Genomic DNA, 21,381 nt, shown 5'->3' with positions numbered 1-21,381 from the left:
CATGAGGGCGATGGCTGTTTGTGGGTGGCTGCCTAGGGTTTAACTTACTTAAAAACACCACCAGCCTGAGATTTGGGAGACCAGTGTTAAGATGATATCAATTACTTTCTGACAGTCACGTGATATCTCGTGGAGTCTCAGTTTTTTTCCATCTGGAGGGTGAGGGACTGGGACACGGGGTGTGAATTCGAGCTCAGTTGCACTCTGAGCTCTGACCCTGGACACTTCCAGGCCAGGGGCCCCCCATTCCTCACTCCGGCCACTGGCAGAGGCAGGCCAAGCCTACGGTGTGGGTCTCAGGAAAAAGCAGGGACAAATTTAAAACAAAGCAAAAGATATTTGGACAAAAATACTGAGGTGGTCCATGTGGAAAAACATCTGAACTTTTTTTGTTACATTAATTTATGATTTTTACTAATGGTGGGAGGGACACCATAATCTTTTCCTGTTTTTAACCTTCCAATTGGATCCTGTTCTAAAAGTACAGGCTTCTGACTTCCTCCCTTTCTCTCTCCCTCCCTTCATTTGAAAAGATTCCTCAAAACCTCTGTGTCTTGGTCTCCTACTTTCAAAAGGGGAGCAATTGCCCAGGGTTACTTCTTAATGGTACACATTTACATGTGCAGGGAAACAAATCGCTCACCATGAGGGCAAAGAGGTGTGTGCAAGGGTACTGGGCTCAGCGTTGCTTGTAATAGCAAAATAGAGGAAACGAACTAAGTGTCCGTCAGCAAGCACTCGTTAAACCCACACCTCCATGCAGAAGAGCACTGGGTGCCCGCAAAGCAGCGGCAGTAGGTCTGCCTGTGAGGAACGAAACATCCTCCAGAAACCATTTCTAAACGAAAACGGCAAGATGCAGAGCAATGCCTGGTAAGTTCCCATTTGCGTTTCTTTTAAAGAAACCTATATCCACACATCCGGGTTTACACATGGAATAATTCCAGAAGGATAAACAAGGGACTGTTCCCAGTGTTGCCTCTGGGGATTAGACTAGGCAGCCTGCGAGGAAAGGAAACTTCATGTTCATTCTGTATGCTCTTGGACTATTTAATTTTTTTAATCACTCACATGCAGAGCTGCTATTTAAATAAACAAAAGGGCTGCATTTATATACCATATTGTTGTCAACATTAATGATAGAAGATAAGGAAAGACCATCACCTGTCCATACCAATTAGAAAGCATTCATTCATTTAAAAGACTGATGGAGTATTTACTATGAGCAAAGCGACATATCTGGCCGTGCAGGGGTGCCTGAGAGCGGCCGCTTCCTTTAGGAGGCCACGGCAGGCACCAGCTCAAACTCCGGAGGGAGGCGGAGTAGACTCAAGGTGCATCAAGGATCCACCACTTCTTTGCTGGGTGGCTGTGGGAAATTCAGGTCACCACCCTGAACTTCTGTCTCTTTATCTGTAAGATCAGTATATTTAAACAACTGACTTCCCTTCACCTTAGCCCTAAAGAGCTGCGATGAGCACTGAAGAGGGTAAGGCAGGTGAGATGCCCAGCCCTGGTTCCTAGTAGCAGTGATGAGCGCAGGTCGTGGTTACAACAGGCATCTTTCTCTAGCTGAGCTCCAGCCACCTCTTCTCTCAAAATCAGGAACCTCTTAGTTCTTGATAACCCACTATCCTTCCCCACCCAAACAGACTATATGAACTCAGGAATGAAGACACAGAGAAGAAGGGATAGTCTTAATCTTAAGAAGCTTAGAAGAGGAATCTAAACTAAGCCTTGTAGGATAACAAGGCAGATTCAATGGGGGTGGGTTCCTTACAGAGGAGATCCTTACAATAAAGATGCCTGAGGAATGGCCAAGAGCCCAGTGGTGAGGGTACCTCCGTCCCCGGAGACCAGTGGACCCGTCAGCCCAAGGTTTCAAATGCTGTGATGAGGAGCTTCCAGAACAAAGTAGATACTGACAGCTGAGGAGCAATGGGAAGGACACAGCACAGAAGTGATGAGGGTGAGAGCAGTGAGAATGGAGCCGAGAAGATAGAACTTGACAGGCCTCAGGACGTGGACCACCTAGGGTTTGGTGACCCTTTGGATGCTTAGCTGGGGAAGGTGAGGAAGACAATGGAGACAAACTCCAGAGTCCTGGTTACCACGATCGTCTGAGCTCTCCAGAGCAGTTAGAGGGAGAAGCGGGGGTATATGTGAGTTTGTGTAATGTTGCCAAACACAATTCACCCTTTTTGTTTTCCTTTCCAAACTGTCAGGAGCTCTGAGCCAGCTTCCCTTTAATTCATCCAATAAATATTTATCAAGCACTTATTCTACATTAAAGACTGAGCCATGAGCCAGCAATACAACAGTAGAGAAGGTATGGTGCTTGATCTCACAGTCTTTAAAATCTACTGTGGAGCCCAGGCAGGGCAATAGTCAATCACAACCATGCTAGGTCGGGACAGTTCATGGGATGTTGGGATTCCAAGTCGGGCCACCTACTCCAAACTTGGGTGGCAGTAGAGGCTTAGGAAGTGACTTCAAAGCTGAGAACAGAGAGAGAGGCAGGATTTAATAAGACAAGGAGCCAGGAAAGAATATTCCAAGCAGAGTAGACAGCAAACATGTTGGTCAGCAGGTCTGGAGGAGGTGCAGTATGGCTGGATAGAGGTTGGGAGGCGGGGAGCGGATGGAAAAGAGGCCACAGTGGGACCAGATCTTGATGTCAAGTTAGGACCACTGGCTTAGGCATCACTCTCGGGCCCTTCTCTCATAGCACCAACCCTGCCCCGGCAGCTCCAGTCTGCACACTTGGGAGAATTGTCTCTGGGCACATGGGCCTGGGAGCATCTCCCCAAAGTCTGTGCTAAAGCATGAGTCTGGCCAGTGAGTCAGAACCAAGTTTGGATTTGAAAATGATGACTTTGCTTTTATATCAGATTTCTAAATAGGGAGGGTTTTTTCCAATCCCATCAATGTCATATGCTCTGAGTTCCCCCTTTCACTCTTTCTTTAAAAAAAAAAAAAAAACAAAAAAACCCAAGGCAGCAGGGTATAGCTCAGTGGTAGAGCGCATGCCTGACATGTGTGAGGTCCTGAATTTAATCCCCAGCACTGCCATTAAAAATAAATAAATCTAATTACCTCCACCTGCCAAAAAAAGTAAACAAAAATGTCCAAATTTGATTTAAAAACTATAAATCCACTGCACCTAGTGTTCACAGAAGCACTATTTACAATAGCCAAGACATGGAAACCACCTAAATGTCCATCAACAGATGACTGGATAAAGAAGTTGTGGTATATTTATACAATGGAATACTACTCAGCCATAAAAAATAATAAAATAATGCCATTTACAGCAACATGGATGGCTCTGGAGAATGTCATTCCAAGTGAAGTAAGCCAGAAAGAGAAAGAAAAATACCATAGGATATCACTCATATGTGGAATCTAAAAAAAAAAGACAAATAAACTTATATATGAAACAGAAACAGACTCACAGACATAGAAAACAAACTTAACGGTTACCGGAGGGGAAGAGGGTGGGAAGGCAAAAACTGGGAGCTCGAGATTTGCAGATACTAACTGGCATATATAAAGTAGATAAACATGTTTATACTGTACAGCACAGGGAACGATATCTTGTAGTAGGTAATGGTGAAAAAGAATATGAAAATGAATATATGTATATTCATGTACGACTGAAGCAATGTGCTTGCACATCAGAAATTGACACAGCACTGCAAACTGACTATACTTCAATAAAAAGAAAAAGCTATAAACCCAGAGATCCAAGAAGCTCAGCAAACCCCAAACACAAGAAACATGAAGAAAACCATAGGAAGGCTCATTAGTGATAAGAGGGGGAGGAGGGAAGCATCTGGCAAGAAAAGACATCACACGCAGAGCAACAAAGAGGAGAACAGGAGACTTCTCTTTGATGGAAAACATGCAAGAAGACAATGGAGCAGCATCTTTAAAGCACCGAAGGAAAAAGACCTGCCAACCCAGAATCCAGCAATAGAGACTTTTTCAGACATCCCAAAGCTGAAAGCATTCATTCACCAGCAGACCCAGATGGCAAGAAATGTTAAAAGGAAATTCTCCAAGCAGGAGGGAACAGATACCAGGGGGCAATCGGGAACTACACAAAGGAACAAAGAGCACAGAGAAAAATAAAAACTGTTTTCTTATTATTTATATCTCTTTAAAAGATATTTGACTGTTAGAAATAAGAACCATGTAATACAGGGTTTATAACATATTAGAAAGTACAAATGTATGACAGCTTAGCACAAAGGGTAGGAGGGGAGAGATGGAAGTTTACTCTTCAAGGCTCTTATATGTGAAATGATAGAGTATCACCTACAAGTAAATGGTGATAAGTTAAAGATGCAGACTATAAACTCAAAAGCAACCACTAATAAAAAGAGTTAAAGCCAACACAGAAGTCCATTTTAAAACATGCCAAAAGAAGACAGAAAAAGAGAACTAGAGGAACAAAGAACAGATGAGACAAATAGAAAGAAATTGCAAAATGATAAACTTAACTCTATCAGTAGTCAAACCTACAGAAAAATTGCAAGAATAGTTACAGAGAACTCAGGTATTGTCTTCATACAGATTACCACGTTTTAAAGTCACTTCACATTTGCTCTATCACACTCTTTATATATGCGGGCAGATTTCCTGAAACTTCTCAGAGTATATTGTAGGCATCATGCCATTTTACCCCTGTACACTTTCATGTGTTTTTATTTCCTGAGAACAAGGACCTTCTCCTACATAACCACAGCCAAGTTACCAAATCCAGGAAATTTAACAATGATGCAATACTCTCATCTTAAAAAAAAAAAAAAAAAAAACCAAAACCCAGTACATTTCATAATTTCATCATTGCCCCAATTGTGTTCCGTAGACCAACTTTTTCCCAAGTCAGGATCTGGTCCCCATGACACATGGCACTGAATGGTCCTATCTTTTCAACAGGCAACTGCTCCTCAGCGCTTCTTTGTCCTGCTTGACCTTGACATTTTTGAAGAGCACAGATCAGTTGAGTTGTCTTTGTTGTTTGGTCTGGTTTGGTGTAAGAACATCCTTTAATTTGTGGTTCTCCGATAATTTTTTTTTGTATTCTAAATCAGATCACAATGCTGTCCTCCTTCCACGGCCCCTGTGGGAGCCCAACACTTGCACTCCAGTTAATTGCATTCTTACAAAGCCTTTCCTGAATTAAGAAATCAGTCCAAGGAGGGAACATATAGCTCAGTGGTAGAGCACATGCTTAGCATGCACGAGGTCCTGGGTTCAATCCCCAGTACCTCCATTAAAAAAAAAAAGTTAAAAACAATGCATAAAAAAATACAGAAATTAGGAAAACTACTTTAAAAAACAGAAAAAGAAGTCAGTCCAAGTCTACTAAGTTAATTATATGTGAACTAGGATCTGAATTCTGGCTCCTGGTTTCCAACAGTCCAAAAACCATACTGCTTCCAGCTTAATAACAATCCAAAGTAGAAATTATAAGTAGCAAGAATAAGAAATGCATCAACATAATATAGTTTCACTATTTCAATTTTCTAAAATGAGTGATTTTGTAGAAGGAAAGTGAGGCTAACTATAAAAATAAACACTCAGCTATTTCAAATGAATAAAGATTTGAGGAAGGCAGTTGGGACAATAAACTGTGATTCAAAAAGAAAGAAAGAAAGAAAACCAAACAAAAAAGCCTTTCCTGGTCTGGCCTCTGCCTTCCTCTCCACCCACATTGTGCTCCAGCCACCAAGAAGCACTAGCTTGCTTTCCAGCTGGTTCTCACCTCAGGGCTGTTGCACATGCCATGCCTGCTCCCGCTGCCATCAGCCCTCATCCTCCTCTCTCAGTTCACAACCACCATCTCAGAGGCCTCTTCCCTCCGCCAGAGCCAGGCCCTGCCATGTCTGATTATTTCCCTCAGTGCACTTCCCACCAGCAGAAATCACCTTGTTTGCTTACCAGCTTTCTACTGAACTGAAAGTCTTGGAAGGGCAGGAATCTTGTCTGTCTTGTTCACAGATGTGTTCTCAGCACCCAGTATGGTACCAGGCATATAGGCTCTCAGTACACATTTTTGGAAAGAATGAATGAATGGAGGGACGGACAGGGGAAGTCAAAAAAGAGAACGAGAGAAGGGGAAAGAAATGTATTTCAGAAGAAAAGAAATCCCAGTGACATCATTTAACACCTGCTGAGAGTTTTCCACACGCTCAGCATTCTTCTAAGCACCGTGTGCTTGTATTAACTCACTCATGGGGCAGTCAGAGTCTTAAGTCACAATTCCTGAGACCCTAGACTCTCCATCAGTAAAATGAGGAAGACCTGACACGCTGGGAAAATCTGCGCAGCTAATCACAGCCTCTGAGGGACATGAGGAAGGATGTTCAGGCTATCAAAACAGACTTCTACAGAGGGTGAGAACCATGCAGATCAGTGGAGACCAGTCATGGGCGGCCACTGTGGTGCTGGATGCCTCGCTCTCCTTCCAGGGAGGGACCCTTAGGATCACGGCAGGGGGCTCCAAACACCCCATTTTTACCATACGATCCTACCTCCGGGACTGAGAAAATATGCCAGGAAGCAGAGAAAATGAAGGAGGAGCCCAGAGCAGCGGGGATGAGGCTGGAGAACTCGTTTCCCTGCTGCTTCAGGCCATCCTGGAGGCCAGGCTTCTCTCCTGGCCCTGGTTTCCCCAAACACCCTATGGCCGCCAAGAGTTTTCCTTGCTGACGCCAACTCGAGCTGGTTTCTGTGTCTGGAGAGTGTCCGTTGATGTGGGAGGGCTGTCGTCAATGGCTTGGGGAAGTCCCCACCTAAGGGTCTCGGTGGGAAACGGAGAAGTTGAAAATGTCACTCACTTTCCTAGCATCCCTTGCAGCTGAGATGCTCGCACACATGACCCACGTTCAACCAGTTAGACGTTATGCACCATGAAGGGGGGCCAAGGGAACTGGTTTCAGTGGTCACTGGCTGCAGCCGCATCTTCCACCCAGCGTGGCCAGTGGCAGCGGTGCACAGCGGGGCCTGTGTGACGGCAGTGGCGTCCCTGCCCTGCTCGGGCTGCACCGTCACTCAGCCTACTCCTGGGACGGAGGCCTCCCCCCGACTGTCACTGCTCAGTACCTCGTGCCTGCTCCCTAGCTCTCCTGACACATCTGTGAACCACCTGATGGGATTTCAATAAATTCCCTTCCTGCTCAAGTCAGCTGAATTGGCTTCTGCGGGCTGCAACTAAGAACTCCAACGAATCCAGTTACTTTCCGCAAGAAAGAAATTCAGTTACTGATTCAAGGATCTCAGTCTTGCCTGAGTTTCCCGTACGAGCCTATTACGAGCCTCTCCATGATCCCTCTTCCCAGCCTCAAATGAATACCGTCCACTGAGCCCAAACAGCGAGAGCCAGACTGAGGTCGAGCCCTGGGGCAGAGAACCTCCCGCTGGACCTTATCTTTCGGGGTCCAAATATATGTTGCAGAGGCGGCTGCTGGCCCATGTCCCACCCTTGTGTGAATCAGGAAAAGCCTTGGCCGTCAACTGGGGATGCCTTGTGTGGGAGTAGGCCCATGAGAAGGCCCTGGTAACACAGCTCCTGCGTGGCCCCCTGGGCTGGGGGTGAGGAGAGTGCACTCAGCACATGGACTGAGTCTTTATTTGGTTTGGATTCAGCAGGAAAGCCAACTTGGAAGGCATGGGCTTTATAGAAGCTTATAAGCGGAATGAAGCACAGAATCTTAGTGGTCTGCCACCTGGATTCCACAAAAGGGTTTCCAGGGTGGGGGGGTCTTGAAACACCCTGAAATTTTATATAAAACATGCTTGCCCCAAAGCTCTGTGTTTTCTGCCACGTACATACACAAATAACAAAATGTAACAAAACCACCAGTATGGTCTAACCTTTCGGTTTACAAATCAGGAAGAAACAGAAGTGTTCAGAAAGGTCACGGAGCTCATTAGTGGTCCAGTCTGAGTGAAAATTCAGGTCCACAGCTCAAGTAACAGAACTCTTTATGCTTGAGGGAGTCAGCGCACGATGGCCCCAACAAAACATCATACAGAGGATTCCACCTTGTCAGGAATGTCCCAGAAGTGGCAGCAAGACCTCAGAGAGAGGTGTCCCCAGGACGAGCGATGCTGTGCTTCCAAACATGAGGCTCCTGCTGCCCCAGGCCCCTTGCCCAGACGCATGTGGGCCAGAACAGGCCTGCGGTGGTGGCAGAGCAGATCAGGGGCCACTAGGGGTGAACACTGTCCCCCTGTGTCTCCCCCCACTGTCTCCTGTCCCACGCACGCACACTTGCAGGCACCTGCAAGGGGCCAGGCAGAGACGCAGGAAACCTGTGGGCTGGAAAGCCACAGGCTGCTCAGCTAATGCTGTAAAACAAAAATTTTTTTTTCAAAGTCCTAAAACCCACACAAATATGCTCGGCCCTCACATTACTACCAAGGCCGTGTGTGGGTGGGACGGCCTTATACAGCCACACTCACCTTTCTCAGACAAGGCCTCCCCTTCTTGGGTGCCTGTAAGACTCATTTCATTTCATCACTTTTAAATATTGGGGACAGTGCCATCAAACAGTTTCCTCCAGTGGCTTACTTCTAGGATATCCCAGTTTCATTAAAAAAAAAAAAAAAAAAAACTTGGGAATTACCATAATAAATAGGAATCACTGATAACACAGGGGCCAGGCACTGTAGTAAGCACCTGACCTTATAATTTCATCTTCACAGTAAGGATAAATACTATTACTGTCCCTATTTCATCGACAGAGAAACTGGGGCCAAAGAGAGTAACTTGCTCAGTCACAAAACTTGAAGGAGGCAAAGTGAGGATTTAAATCCAGGTCTTTTGGATTCCAGCTTCTAAACTCTCAGCTGTTATGCTATGTTAGGCAAAACTGCACTGAGGGAGAGAGGGTGCTGGTTGGAATTTCTGAGAATCCATGGTTTTCCTCCACCCTCTTCAAAAATTCTAGGCACAAATCGAGAAGATGCCCATCTTAAGTTCTAGATCTCCTTCCGGTGAGAATCAGCTTCAGAGACTTCGACTATTAGATCCAGAAGAACTACAGAGATCATCTCTTCTAAGCTCCTCATTTTACAGGTGAGGACAGAGAGGCCCAGAGAGGGCAAGCCATATGTGCAGGACACACAGCTAGTAAGTGGTCCCTTGACTTCCAAGTCCAGGAAGCCATCTGCTGTGCTGATGTCTCCAGAGTGGGAGACTTCTTTCCTTTTTTTATTCTTAACCTCATGTTTCAGCTTTATTTCCTTTTTTTAGTTTAAGTATAGTCAGTTTACAATGTTGTTAATTTCTGGTGTACCAGAGTGGGAGATTCTTTATCCATTATTGTATGAAAGATGATTTTAGGGGCACAGAGATGAAACTTTAAATAACATGGATTCTCTTAGCGAGAAAAAATATTCCCTTTGACTTCTTTGGTTCTCTGACTAGTTTAAGGATAGTCTGGTTTAGGGGTGACTATGTCTAACAGCTCTTTAACATTTGTTGAACCCCTTCTTTCCTTGAGACAGAATAGACCCTTGGTGGAAAAGCAAAGTATAAGTATCAGCAAGAATATAGGAACATTGTTTTATTTCTTTGGGTTTTTGGGGTTTTTTTAGGTTACCCTCTATTTATGCCAAGTGATTTAAGTTTTCCACTTATACATTCATTTAAATTTCCATTTAAATATATGTATTTAGGTTAAAGAAAAATTAAATCCAAAGAAAAATATTAAATGAATACTTTTCGCTTGCTATAACACAAAGTGACTTCAAAAATAATTTCAGTGAAAACACAACGTGCGTGTAACTTCATAATCACTTGTTAAGCAAACGACCCAACATTAGAAGTAAAACTTGAAAGCACATGACTCTTAAGCACAGTGTGTTCATGTGACTAGGAAGGGAGCATACTACCTGGAGGGTCAGCTCCACGCTCTGTGACTCCCGCTTCACCCCAGCCTGCCCCCTTCCCTCTCAGGGGCCCCCGGGGAGACAATCACGCCACCTCAGAGGAGTGTGACCCGAGGCCATTACAAGGACAGGGGAGCTACGCAAGGCCAGCGCGCTTTGAATGTGGGAGCCGCTCGCAGCCATGGAAGAGGTGCGCCGCCCCCTGGTGGACAGTTTGGAGAATTACCCCTGGTGTGTCTGTATAGGCAAGCCTGTTAACTCACGGCAAGTAGCACCTTCCTTCGTATTATACGTCGGCCTATATGTAAACATAGAAATACATTGCCTTTGAATTTCACTTCAAGATATAAAGGAAGTGTTAAAAAAAAATACTTGTTACAGAAAGGGGTGTGTGTGTCTGACAAGGTTGAGAACCACCATCCTAGAGCGGTTAGACCCTCTGCCTGCTTCAGCCCAACGGAGACCACAGAACGAAGTGTTATTTCCTCTGCCTGACCCGACTCTGGTCTTCTTCCGTCCAAATTCTGCCTTCCACTGGGCCCAGGCCTCCCTCCCTCCCTCCAGCTCACAGCCGTCTCACCCTCCTGCTCTCGGCACACTTCCCTGGATTTGAACCAGCGCCACCACACCTGGGCTTCACACAAGTTACTTAACCATCAGAACCCGGGCTTCCAGCTGTGAAAAATGAGTGCCTACACCCGCGGCCGGTGCCGTGGCTCCGAGAGTCCAGGGCGTGATGCAGGTGAAGCACTTAGCATGGCCCTGGCACGGAGTCTACGAGCCATAATGTCAGCTGATGGTGGTGACAGCCAGTCTCCCTTCCACCAACCCCTCACCCCCAATTTTACGTAGAGTCTCCATCGTTGTGTATGAACCGATGAAAACAGAGTCAGGATTTTCAGACAACGCTTACCACACTCACCAAGCTGAGAGGGTCCTGAAGACAAAATCTGGACCTGCCACCCATCTCAGGTAAAAGAGCATTTCCAAGTTAGAGAAAGCAGATGATGAATGAATAAGGAGGAAGGACGTGCCCTCTAATGGCATAGTTACCTAACTTGGGAAGAAAAGCAGATACTGGAAATGGAAAGCAGAGGACCATGGTAATTTTCAAGGAGATGGAAAAAGCCAACTGTTAAACTGAGGTGGGGGGACAGCGATGCCTGGAAGACACAGTGGGAAGGGTCAAGAGCATGAAACACGATAATGCTTATTACTCAAGACAATTCCCAATACAGGGTAAGCAACTAAATGGTTTCCTATAGGCGGAGAGCAGACCTCACTATCAGTAAGTTGCCTGCTGTGGTTGTCAAAGCAGCTAACTGAAGAGCCCAAGGAGAGAGAGTTTCTCAGGTTTACAGCCTTCTAAATTCTGATCACTGAATGCAGTGCTGAAGTCATTAGAAACTAAATAGAACCAGCAATAAAGAATGTGTAGCAACAGATACTTAATGAGCTGCAAGCGGCTCTCCTAATTAAGAAATCTAACATGTCACTAGTTAATGGTCACAAAAAGTACACGTTGAGGGGTGTATGTTTCAGGGAAAACAGTGGCAGCTTCCAAAAGAAGCTGTTAAAACAAACCAGAGGGTTTCAAGGTAAGTTTTTCAAATCAGACAAACTTCTCGTCAGATTATGGATTCTTGTCTCTTAAATACTTCAACTAGTTTTCATATCGTTTTAAGCAAATTCCAAACAACACCAACCACAATATTAAGAAGAGTCTGTTAAAGAACAGCTTTATTAATACAAACTTAATACATACACACAAACGATAAAGTGCTAAGAAATTTAAATATCGAAGTCGTAGCAAACAGGTGGCAATTCAACATCCAGGGTTGACAGAATGCTCGAGGGAGACTGCAACAGATCTAGAAAACAGGAATTTCTAATTCAGTATCAGCAAATCCTCGTGTCCGTCAACAGAGACAGTTGTCACTTTTAATCGAGAATTCATGTTTTTCCCTTTGTCTAATCAATTCTCACCCCTACTCCATCTACACACACAAACACACACACACACCTCCCCACTTACTTCTTGGAATGTGGCTGTGGTCCCAGAATTAACCCACATTAGGAAATAAATCCTAGAAGTACCCCAAACTCTATCGTTCTTAGGGACTCAAGTAAAAGCCAACAATTATCACTAGTGTGACTTACAAAACAGCTTAAGTTATTCCATCAGAACAAACAGAAAACATAAGATGACAGCCTCTGACCACCAGTCAGGACCAAGACCTCAAACCTTCTGCAGTAAGGTTTGCCCATCTAAGCTACTGCACGGGTCCTGATCCAGCGTTAGCTTTGGATATAACTTAGAATTCTTATTCCAACCAATTTTACTACAGTTCAGCTTATAACCTAAGAAGTTATATGCTCAATTTCATCTTGTGTTCCTTGTATCTAAGACTGTCCAGATTCCAGAATGACTTCATTTTACTGGGCATTAATGGGACTAAAAAGCACTATGAGCTGAGAATAGTTTTCATCATCCTCAAATCTTACCCCTGTAATTTGCAGGATAGGAATTACGTGCAGGCTAACCTTCTGCACAACTCCATCCCCACAATAAAGAAGTGTGATGGCACAGACTGTTCACAGCCCATCTAGAAGGGGCACAAGTTCACTTACTAGACTCCCACGGTGGAGGAGGCATCTTCAGAGGCGAAGGGGGGCCCAGGTGTAACAGCTGCTCCAAGTGTCTCTCCTCGTCCAGCACCATGAGAGGCACTCCATTCAAAGGGAGCTGAGCGATCTGGTGCTCCTCAGGCAGGTCGAAACTCTCAAAATCTGCCGCAGAGAGAAAGCACTTTGTCAGGGAAACGGTCCTTAGGGTGGTCAGTGGACCCCTGGGGGGTCTGAGACCCTTTCCCAGGGCCCATGACATCAAACTAATGTTTTCGTCGTAACATTAACTTCTCCCGCCGTGTTGGCATCGGCAATGGTGGACAAAATTGCTGGGCTCTGGCACCCAACAAGGCCGTGGCAATAAACTATTTTGTAGTCACTGTATTCCTCACTGCCAGCCACCTGCAGTGAGAGATGCCTGCTTCACACAGTAGGACCACTTTACCATCTGCGGTAAAAAGTATTGATTTTATCAGCTCTCAACCCTTGAGAATGTGTCCTTTTAGTATTCTGTGTGATAAAATGTGAAGGACGCCTTTAAACACATGTACTGCCTACTCAGGTAATCATGCTGTTCTTGAAGGAAAAAGATCTGTGCGATCACTTTATTTGCAAGCTAAGTTAGGGGCCTTATTCCTGGACACCATTTACTTGAAAGAACTGAAAGGCCAACTGTGGTTACTCAGACTTGGGCATTTGTTGCCCGTCTTCTCCAAGGAACGAAAGCTGTCTGTCACTTCAAGGGAAACAGTATTTGTTACCAATGATAAGCTTTACGATTTCAAGACAAAAAAAAAAAAGACAAGAACTTCAGGAAACTTATCTGTAATTGTTACCTTAACAGCCTTCTAATACTGAAGACTTTTCTAATGAGATCAGTGATTTTATGACTCTGCCTTTGATCCTGCATATTCAAACATTTTTACATTTGTATGACCTACATTTCCCAGCGAACCGGTTATTTCTAAATGATCAATGTGTGATAAACGCAGGATGAAAGATGTTTTCGAAGTGCAAAATGGACCAATGGATTTTATGGTCAGCATACACAACAGTCACCAAAATGGATGCAGATTCCACAATATAACTATATATTCAGAAACAACCACCTGTTGAATTTTAGTTTAATAGCCAAGAAATCTATCCATACTTATCTGAAAAGACTTAAAATGCTTCTCTTTCCTAACTATCTGTCTGCATGAGGCCAGATTTTCTTCATCCATTTCAACCAACAGATTGAATGCAAGCTCTGCTGTGAATGTAGCTGTTTTATGTTAAGTCAAATTAAGCAAATTTTTGAAAATATAAAAGCATGCCATTCTTCTCACTAAATTTTTTTATGTAAGAAAAAACTTTAAGCCATGTACATTAATGTTGGCTTATTGTTTTTTTAACAAATAATACTTTTTTTCATTTCTCAGTTTTAATTTCTAATACAGGATATGAAAACAACGCACAGAAGTTCTTTGGGGTCCTCACTAATTTTTAAGAGTGTAAAAATCCTAAAACAAATGTAAGAATCACTGTTTTAGGCAACGTTTCCTCTTAAAATCCAAGTGCATTACTGCTTAGGAATTATGTACAACTGCTTTTTCTTGACAGTAACAAAAGTAAGATTTAAATATTGAGTCTTGCCTCTCTTCAAAGAGGTAGAAGAATTGAACAAATTTCTAGAAATATACATCCTGCCAAGACTTAATCATGAAGAAACAGACAATCTGAAAAGACTGATCACTAATACTAAAACTGAATTTGTAATTTAAGAAACTACCAGCAAATAGCATTTTCTCAAAAGCTAAGAACAAAGATGGAGGGAGAACTATCATTGTCTCGAGTGTGTGAAAGGTCTCTAAATCCTAAAGGCTAGGAATTAGTCTATTCTTGTTCAAGCCTGATAAAGCGCAGAATTCAAAAAGGAATTGAGCGATACGTGACTACTTAATTTAAACCACTGAAATGGTAGAGGTAACCATCAACAGACAAAAGACCCCAGAGGAAACGGGTGTGCAACATACAGGGCTGACTTCCTTTACCCACAGAGAGCTCTTTGCACACACACAGTGTAAGAAGGTCACACAATCAAGAGAAAACAGAGAAGCAAACAGGAAATCTAAAAAGAAAACCCAATTAGACCAATAATCAAAGATGCTCAGACACTCACATACCCCAATTGAAAACAGGAGATACCCACTACCTTTCTGATAAAGATTAGAGTTTTAAGACATTTGCAGTTAGAGGAGATGGGGGATGCGGGCACCCTCACCCACTGTAGGTGGCTTCAGTCCTCCCCGTGTGCCCTCTGTGAGCTCCGCAGGGCCAGACTCTGGCTTGGTTCCTGGTCACTCCCTCACTAACCTCCCCTGACCATCTTCTCAAGAGAGGCAGAGTCTTAGGGGCCACGTGAGGAAGGACAGACAGTGCTGTCTCTCACCACTTCCTGCCTGGTATCCCCAACCCCTGATGCTCCTATTTGGGAAGGCAACCCAGCATTCTCTCTTTTCTCCCACACAGCACATTATCGTCCTCTTTCCTGGCCAGTGCACGTGAGTCTACCTCATTTTCCTGAACGGTCATCATTAGAATGGATGTACCGCATTTTATCAACACTTAATCACACACCTTTAAGACCCAGCAGTCCTCCTTGAAGTTTACTCTCCGGATATACTCACAAATGCTCAAGAAAAATCTCAGCAATACTAAGTGCAGAATTGTTTTTTAATAAATGAAAGTCAGAAATAACCTGCATGTGTACCGGTAGAATGACTAAATGCTCTTTGGATAAAAAGGGCAAAAAAATCCAACTCAGAAATCTAAAAGGCGCTGTGTGATCTGCCCCATCCCCTCGCCAGCATCATCCTTTCCATTTCCCAGAACAACCCCATCCTTTCATCTGCCTCAGGATCTTGGCACACACTGTTATCTGGTAGAGCGCTCCTGCACTGCCCCACCCCTTCTTCACCCAGTTGTCTCCTTGTATCTTCAAGGATCCACTTTGGTGTCACTTCTTGAGAGAAATTGCTGCTCTTCCAGGCAAGGTTCAGGTCCCCAGCAGCCCAGGCCCCGTTTTTTCCCTTGTTCACGCTCAAAGCGAGATGATTCCTTCAGCGCCTGACTTTCCCTCCAAATCCTGTGCTAGGGGGTGGCGGGGGTTAGTTCTTGGTAAACACTGCATCTCAAGCCTAACAGTGCCTAACTTACATGCAGTAGCCTCTCCTCAAATGTGAGTAAATTAAAGCTCGAAAAGCTGGTTCTATAATACAAAATATTTCAGATACATGTAACAGGTTGAAGGAGTGAAAAAGCACGTGTTTTCACTGACCATGTGGATTCTTCAGGCATCATTCAACTTGACAAAAAGCCTACTTCCTAAAAGGCTTGCTAGGAAGACTGTCCACTTTAGCCCTGTTCAGCATTAGTGAACACATCTTACTTCCCCCAGGTGGTGAAGCTTTTGGGAACAGGAACGATGTTCTCCACATCTTTGCCCCCCACTTCCCCTTTGGACCTAAGATGATAACTTAAAGATAAACCCACAAGTATATTTGCTCAAAGCAACCCAGACTCAGACGGCTTTGTTCGTTTTGGGTCCTGTGTCATTCATATGTGTATCAAGTTACAGCTGAATTGGATCTTAAGAAGAACTCAAGGCTAAACCATTTGTGCGACCCCAAAAGACAATACCTAGTGGGTTGAAGGGAAAGAATTTTTCTATCTCTGGATAGGTGTCATCTGAGGCAGGAACAGAGCTTTTTGCTTTCACGGTCTTCTCAGTGATCTGTAACAAGCCAAGAAAACATGCTTTAGTGATGGTGGAAGCCTTGTCAACTGACCAGTGCAAGAGATCGTAGGGCTTCTTCAAGGCGTGACTGGTTCACCACAGGTTAGGTTTTTTCAGCTTCAGCCTGACTTCTAAGAAACCATAACCCTTGGTTATACGCTTAAACACAAATGCAGGTGAGCAAGTCATTCTAGTGATCATGGCTCAGAAGTGAAGTCTGTGATGTAAGTATTAGCTCCTGTTAGCCTAAGTGACCAAGAACACAGAGCAGAGTTAACTCAGAGCTAATCAACTCAGTCACCCAACCTCACAGAGGAGAAAACGGACATGAATTACCCAGAATAGAAGCTAATCCTAGAAGCCATTTTTGGCTGTTGGGAACGTGACTTTCCATTTGTGTGTCCGTCAGTGTTACCTACATTATTTGGTTAATATTTAAAAAAAAAAAACAGATTGTGTTCCTCAAATACACACACAGAGTAAGAGGCGGCAAAAGACAGCTAAGGACTTCAGAAGCCCACCGTGGAAAACTCCCTAGTCTGGAATTGGCAGGTAGGCAGTCTACGAGGGTGGTGGGCCACACAAAACAGAAGCCTGGGTGGTCTCAATTCATTCTTACCTCACACGTGCACACCTAGAGGAAATCCCTACGGAAGGTTTCCCACACTCTCTCACATTCTCATTATTTTTGCCATATCCTTGCAATACTTGCATTTAACATTTCTCTTACTCAAGTTTATTTTTTTTTAGAAAACATCCTTGTCCTATAACCACACATCTAAGTCTCCATTTAAGGCCAAGTACTAGTTGTTTCTCCCTAATACACAGTAAACACAAAAACAAATAGTCAAATGAAGTGTTAAGCCACACGCTGAAGTCACCTTTCATAGCCAAGTCCTCTCAGTCTGGGATGCACTGACTTACAGCTTGTACAACACAGAGATCAACATGCTAGCAAGTTACCACCTAAAAAGCTGGTGCTTGCTCTGGAAGAGGGGGAGGACAGTAGCTGCAACTCATCTGTTATATGAGCAACGTGACCTCTTGTAGAGCACCCTCCCTCCCAGTCTTTTTTGTACTTTCAGTAAGTAGATACTACCAGCCAATCTGCTTCAAGATACTTATTAAGGACAGGTGAGGCAAAAATATTCACTAGCTATTTTTGAGACTTCCCATCTCAAGGTACAGAGAAGTCCACGATACCATACGATTCTCTTCTGCTAATCTATGTTAGCTCGCCTATGTTTCCTTCCATTCACACAGAAGAAAGGTAGGGTGTCATCTGAAGAGTCAGAAGTGCTGAAATGATTAAACAGCGTTTTTATAGCCAACACTTACCTTTTTGGTAGAGAAGGTTGTCTGTATCTGTTTGAGGGGTCCATTAGCCTTTACTGATTTTTCTGTAGCTCTGTTGACAGTTCCCAAAGCCTTTCTGGCAGTTTTAGGTAAGGCTGGTGGAGCATCGAACATTTTGCCAACATGTGGTGTTGAAACCTGCGACCTCCCATCTAAAGCTTTGACTGCTAAAGAAAAAGTCTTACCGTAAGATTACTCCACAGTAAAACACCTGTGCAGCTTGAAAGCTGACTGTGCCCATAAACTCGGCCTCATTTTCACTCCCAAAATTAACCCCCAGTTTTGACAGTGGCAGTCATAGGCCTAATAGTACTTCACGTCGGTACCCTCTTAAATAATTTCATTAAGATACTGAAAATGAAAAAGAGACCGGTAACACGCTGCACCAGCAGTGCTGGGTAAACGACTCCAGTAGCCAACAAAAGCACATGAAATGCCTCCCTCCCAGCTCCGCGCCACACCCACCGCTGATTCACAACACCTGTGCATCTGACCGCCGCCTGCATACTTACAAGGCCCAGACCCCAGCTTCAGCCCGTCCTTAGGAGCCACATGGGTGCCTGGTTCTCCATTTTCCTTATCAACAAAGATCAGGGTAGCCATTCCGGATTACCTTAGGGGTGTGAAATACTCATCAGACCCTGGGGGTTAGGGAGGATGAGAAAAGCTAAGGTGTAGCAGAGACCCGACTTTCCGCCCTGGGCACGCCCACGCAAACAAGGACTAAGCAGAGAGAGAAGCCCGATCTTGAGCCAACAGGCACTTCATCCAGCTTTTAACTCTTGAAGTCTGCGTCAGCGACCCTAAATTCCAAGAGTTGGCGGTTTGGGACTGGCACAGGCCCTGGTGCTCATCGCGGGTCGCGGACGCAGTCCAAGGCGGCGGCTCAACCCGGCTCGGTGGGAAATCCCAGGGCCCAAACCCCCAGCCCTGGCCCCCCCCGACCCCTGGTTCCCGGCCCCCACCCACCGTCCGCCTCATACCTCGCCAGACCCCGCCGGACCCCGCCGGACCCCGCCGGCTCTACCACGCGCGCCCTTTCCACTCACCCACGTAGGGAGCCTCAGCCACGCTCTCCCAAGACTCGGTCGCCAGCAGGCGCGCCGGACTCCGCGTTTAAACCACAACTTACGCTCCTATTGGTTCATCCGTCCAGGAGGCGGGACCGGGGCGCGGCGGCGTCTCCAGGAGGAACCAATGGGAGGAAACCTGGGCTCCGCCCCGAAGGCTTTTCCCGGGAAGTTTGTAGCTTGTTTCCCGGGAAGAAGAAAACCAAACCCGCTGACACCTTGATCACGGATTTCTAGTTGTTTTCTGACCTGCTTTTCACAGAGATAGAAGGCGAGTAGGTATGGTCTCGAATTCCAAGAAATAAATAATAATTATTATTATTATAATACCAAGATACAGAGTCATAGTGGGTTCTGTTTTGTTTTTTTCCTGAGACACTTGGGTGTCCAAGATGTTTTTAAATGAAAAAGACTGTGAGGTTCATAAAGCCAAGAAGAGGTGATGACAGGACTATTTTTCCTAATGTCTTTAACTAATCAACTATTTTTCCGGAGCGAAACAGACCGGATCAAATCAAAAAAAAAAAAAAGAGGCAGCGCTGGAGAAAAGGCATTGTAGTCACCAGAAAAATGACTAAAAAAGATGGATACATGATACTTGTATTTCAAATAGAGATATGAAAAATACATATACAGTCAATATATAGTCAGGTGGCAGGAAAAAAAACCCATATTAGGTCTAGAGAATACTAGCAAAGCAGAATTAAAAATTAAGAAGAAACGTTAAGTACAAATAGATAAAACGAATCAGACAGCATTCCACTTAGCAAACAGTTGGGTGCTCCACGGGTTGCACAAAATGAAAGGTTTTTATAGGAAAAAGTGTGGGGCATGTGAGCTATTGGCAAAATATAAGAAAGGATTCTTTTTAGGCCACGACATCTTTGCAGAAGGGGGAAGTAACAGTAAAGGTTTTAGGAGCTGATTGCCTCTTCTTCCTCTGAGAGGCAGGATTTCGGATGGACGATGATGGGAAGAGTCCATGTGACAGATTAACACTTTGATACTGACCTGGAAATTCCAAATTAGTTGATTTGGTTGGATTACATTTTTTGTTTTTGTACTGACGTGGAAATTCCGAATTGGTTGATTGGATTACATTTCTTTGGTGTTGATCAGGAAATTCCAAACTGGTTAATTACACTTCTGGGGATTACATTTTCAAGTTGCAATTACATTAGCTATTAAATCTAGGCTTTAGCAAAAATGACTGCATTTTGGGCCTTTGGCTTTTCTCTTTAACAACACTTACAGCTTCCAAGTGGGGATTCTTCGTCTCCTGAGGTCATTGTGTGCAAGATTTATGTCCCTAGGATAAGACTTCCCTCTACAACAGGAAGCATTGTGTCTCCCAAGGTCACGCAGTAACTGTAAAATGCTACAACCTCTTTGAGTAACCACTGTTTTCTTACTAATGATGTCTCAAAACCTCTTTGTTATATCCCAGTCTATCACCAGGGATAACTCGCTAAATCATCCTCAATTGATAAGTGCACCTAGATCCTAATCAATCCCAGTTTATCAAACAGCAATCCATCCAGAACTGATCCGTGCTTCCTTAGACCCTCCTCAGAATCCTCCAAGGGAAATTCGAACTTTACAAAAGATTCTTCCCTCCTGTCCAGCACATTCTATAATTCCTCTGGGAGATGTGCTCCCTGGCTTCTGCCTGGTGGTTTTAACTAAACAGGCCTTAACACTTACAAGCAACTTTCAGGAATTGTTTTAAGGAGATGAAAATAAAGTATGAGTGGTTCACAGACTACTCATTTTCATACTGTTTTCTGACAACGTTTATTCCTTCAAATATTGCCCTGTAAAATCAAAATTAGTATTTACATTCCTGTGCTCTAGGCTCTGAAAATTCTTAATAGGAAAAAGATTGATTGAGGGAGGGTATAGCTCAGTGGTAGAGCACATTTTATAACATGCATGAGGTCCTGGGTTCGATCCCCAGTACCTCCATTAAAAATAAATAAATAGAAATAAACCTAATTGCCTCCCCAAAAAAACAAAGCAAAAAAAATTTTAATTATGTTATGATGAGATTTCTTATTGAGGCAAGGATGTTAGCTATTTTCACTTTGACATTTGAAAGGAATACATATTGTTTTGAAAAGTAAAAGAAAATGTGACCAGAACAGTTAGCGCACGCACACACACACACACACACACACACACACACAAAACGGAAAACTCTGCTCCAAAATTACTAGTTATTTTCCAGGATTTTATTTCATATTATACTTTAAAGGAAGGTTGAGATGTCATGGGTATTATTTTTTTCCCACAGTGGAAATCGTTTTATAGTATTTTTTTCCTCTTAATGTAAAATATAATACCACTTTGAGGCGAGGTATCACAATTACTGAATAGGACCTTACTTTCTCCTAGCATCTGGTATTCCCTTCATAGCGACTTTCTAGAGTTATAATCTGTTTGAATAACTTAGTGTCTCTCTCACTCTGTATGATGTAAATTCGAGGACAGAAAGACACTTTCTATTTGCCACGTCCCCAGGGTGTTACACTATCTGGCTACTAATTAATATTAATTTTAATTGCTTTTTTAACTTCACGCATTTCCCCATTCATTTCGTAGCGCTCTAACTAAGCTTAAACTGTTACCTGTTTTCGGTACTAA

The 21,381-nt window shown here is 43.9% G+C and overlaps 1 protein-coding gene and 1 non-coding gene across 6 annotated transcripts; one reads left to right on the top strand and one right to left on the bottom strand.

Moving 5' to 3' along the window:
• Positions 1–11,628: 11,628 nt before the first annotated feature.
• Positions 11,629–18,905, bottom strand: PTTG1 (PTTG1 regulator of sister chromatid separation, securin). 5 transcript variants are annotated; one of them, XM_031449441.2, is made up of 6 exons: positions 18,718–18,905; positions 18,181–18,281; positions 17,651–17,832; positions 16,216–16,309; positions 12,538–12,696; positions 11,629–11,777 (listed from the first exon to the last, which is right to left on the bottom strand). In XM_031449441.2, the coding sequence occupies exons 2-6, from the start codon at positions 18,269–18,271 to the stop codon at positions 11,698–11,700; spliced, it is 606 nt and encodes a 201-aa protein (XP_031305301.1). In that variant the 5' UTR covers positions 18,272–18,281; positions 18,718–18,905; the 3' UTR covers positions 11,629–11,697. The 5 variants fall into 5 exon arrangements, with proteins under 5 accessions (XP_031305301.1, XP_010991123.1, XP_010991124.1 ...); XM_010992821.3 differs by having other exon boundaries at positions 17,651–17,835; positions 18,718–18,903; XM_010992822.3 differs by having other exon boundaries at positions 17,651–17,835; positions 18,181–18,309; positions 18,718–18,783.
• A 1,724-nt stretch (positions 18,906–20,629) lies between these two features.
• Positions 20,630–20,703, top strand: TRNAY-AUA (transfer RNA tyrosine (anticodon AUA)). Its single transcript has one exon. It is a non-coding gene; the product is annotated as a tRNA-Tyr (tRNA).
• The last annotated feature ends 678 nt before the right edge of the window (positions 20,704–21,381 follow it).

This window comes from Camelus dromedarius, chromosome 3 (assembly GCF_036321535.1).
Source record: "Camelus dromedarius isolate mCamDro1 chromosome 3, mCamDro1.pat, whole genome shotgun sequence".
Taxonomy (NCBI): domain Eukaryota; kingdom Metazoa; phylum Chordata; class Mammalia; order Artiodactyla; family Camelidae; genus Camelus; species Camelus dromedarius.
Note: the sequence above shows the minus strand (reverse complement) of the source record. Positions and strands in the feature narration are given on the sequence as shown.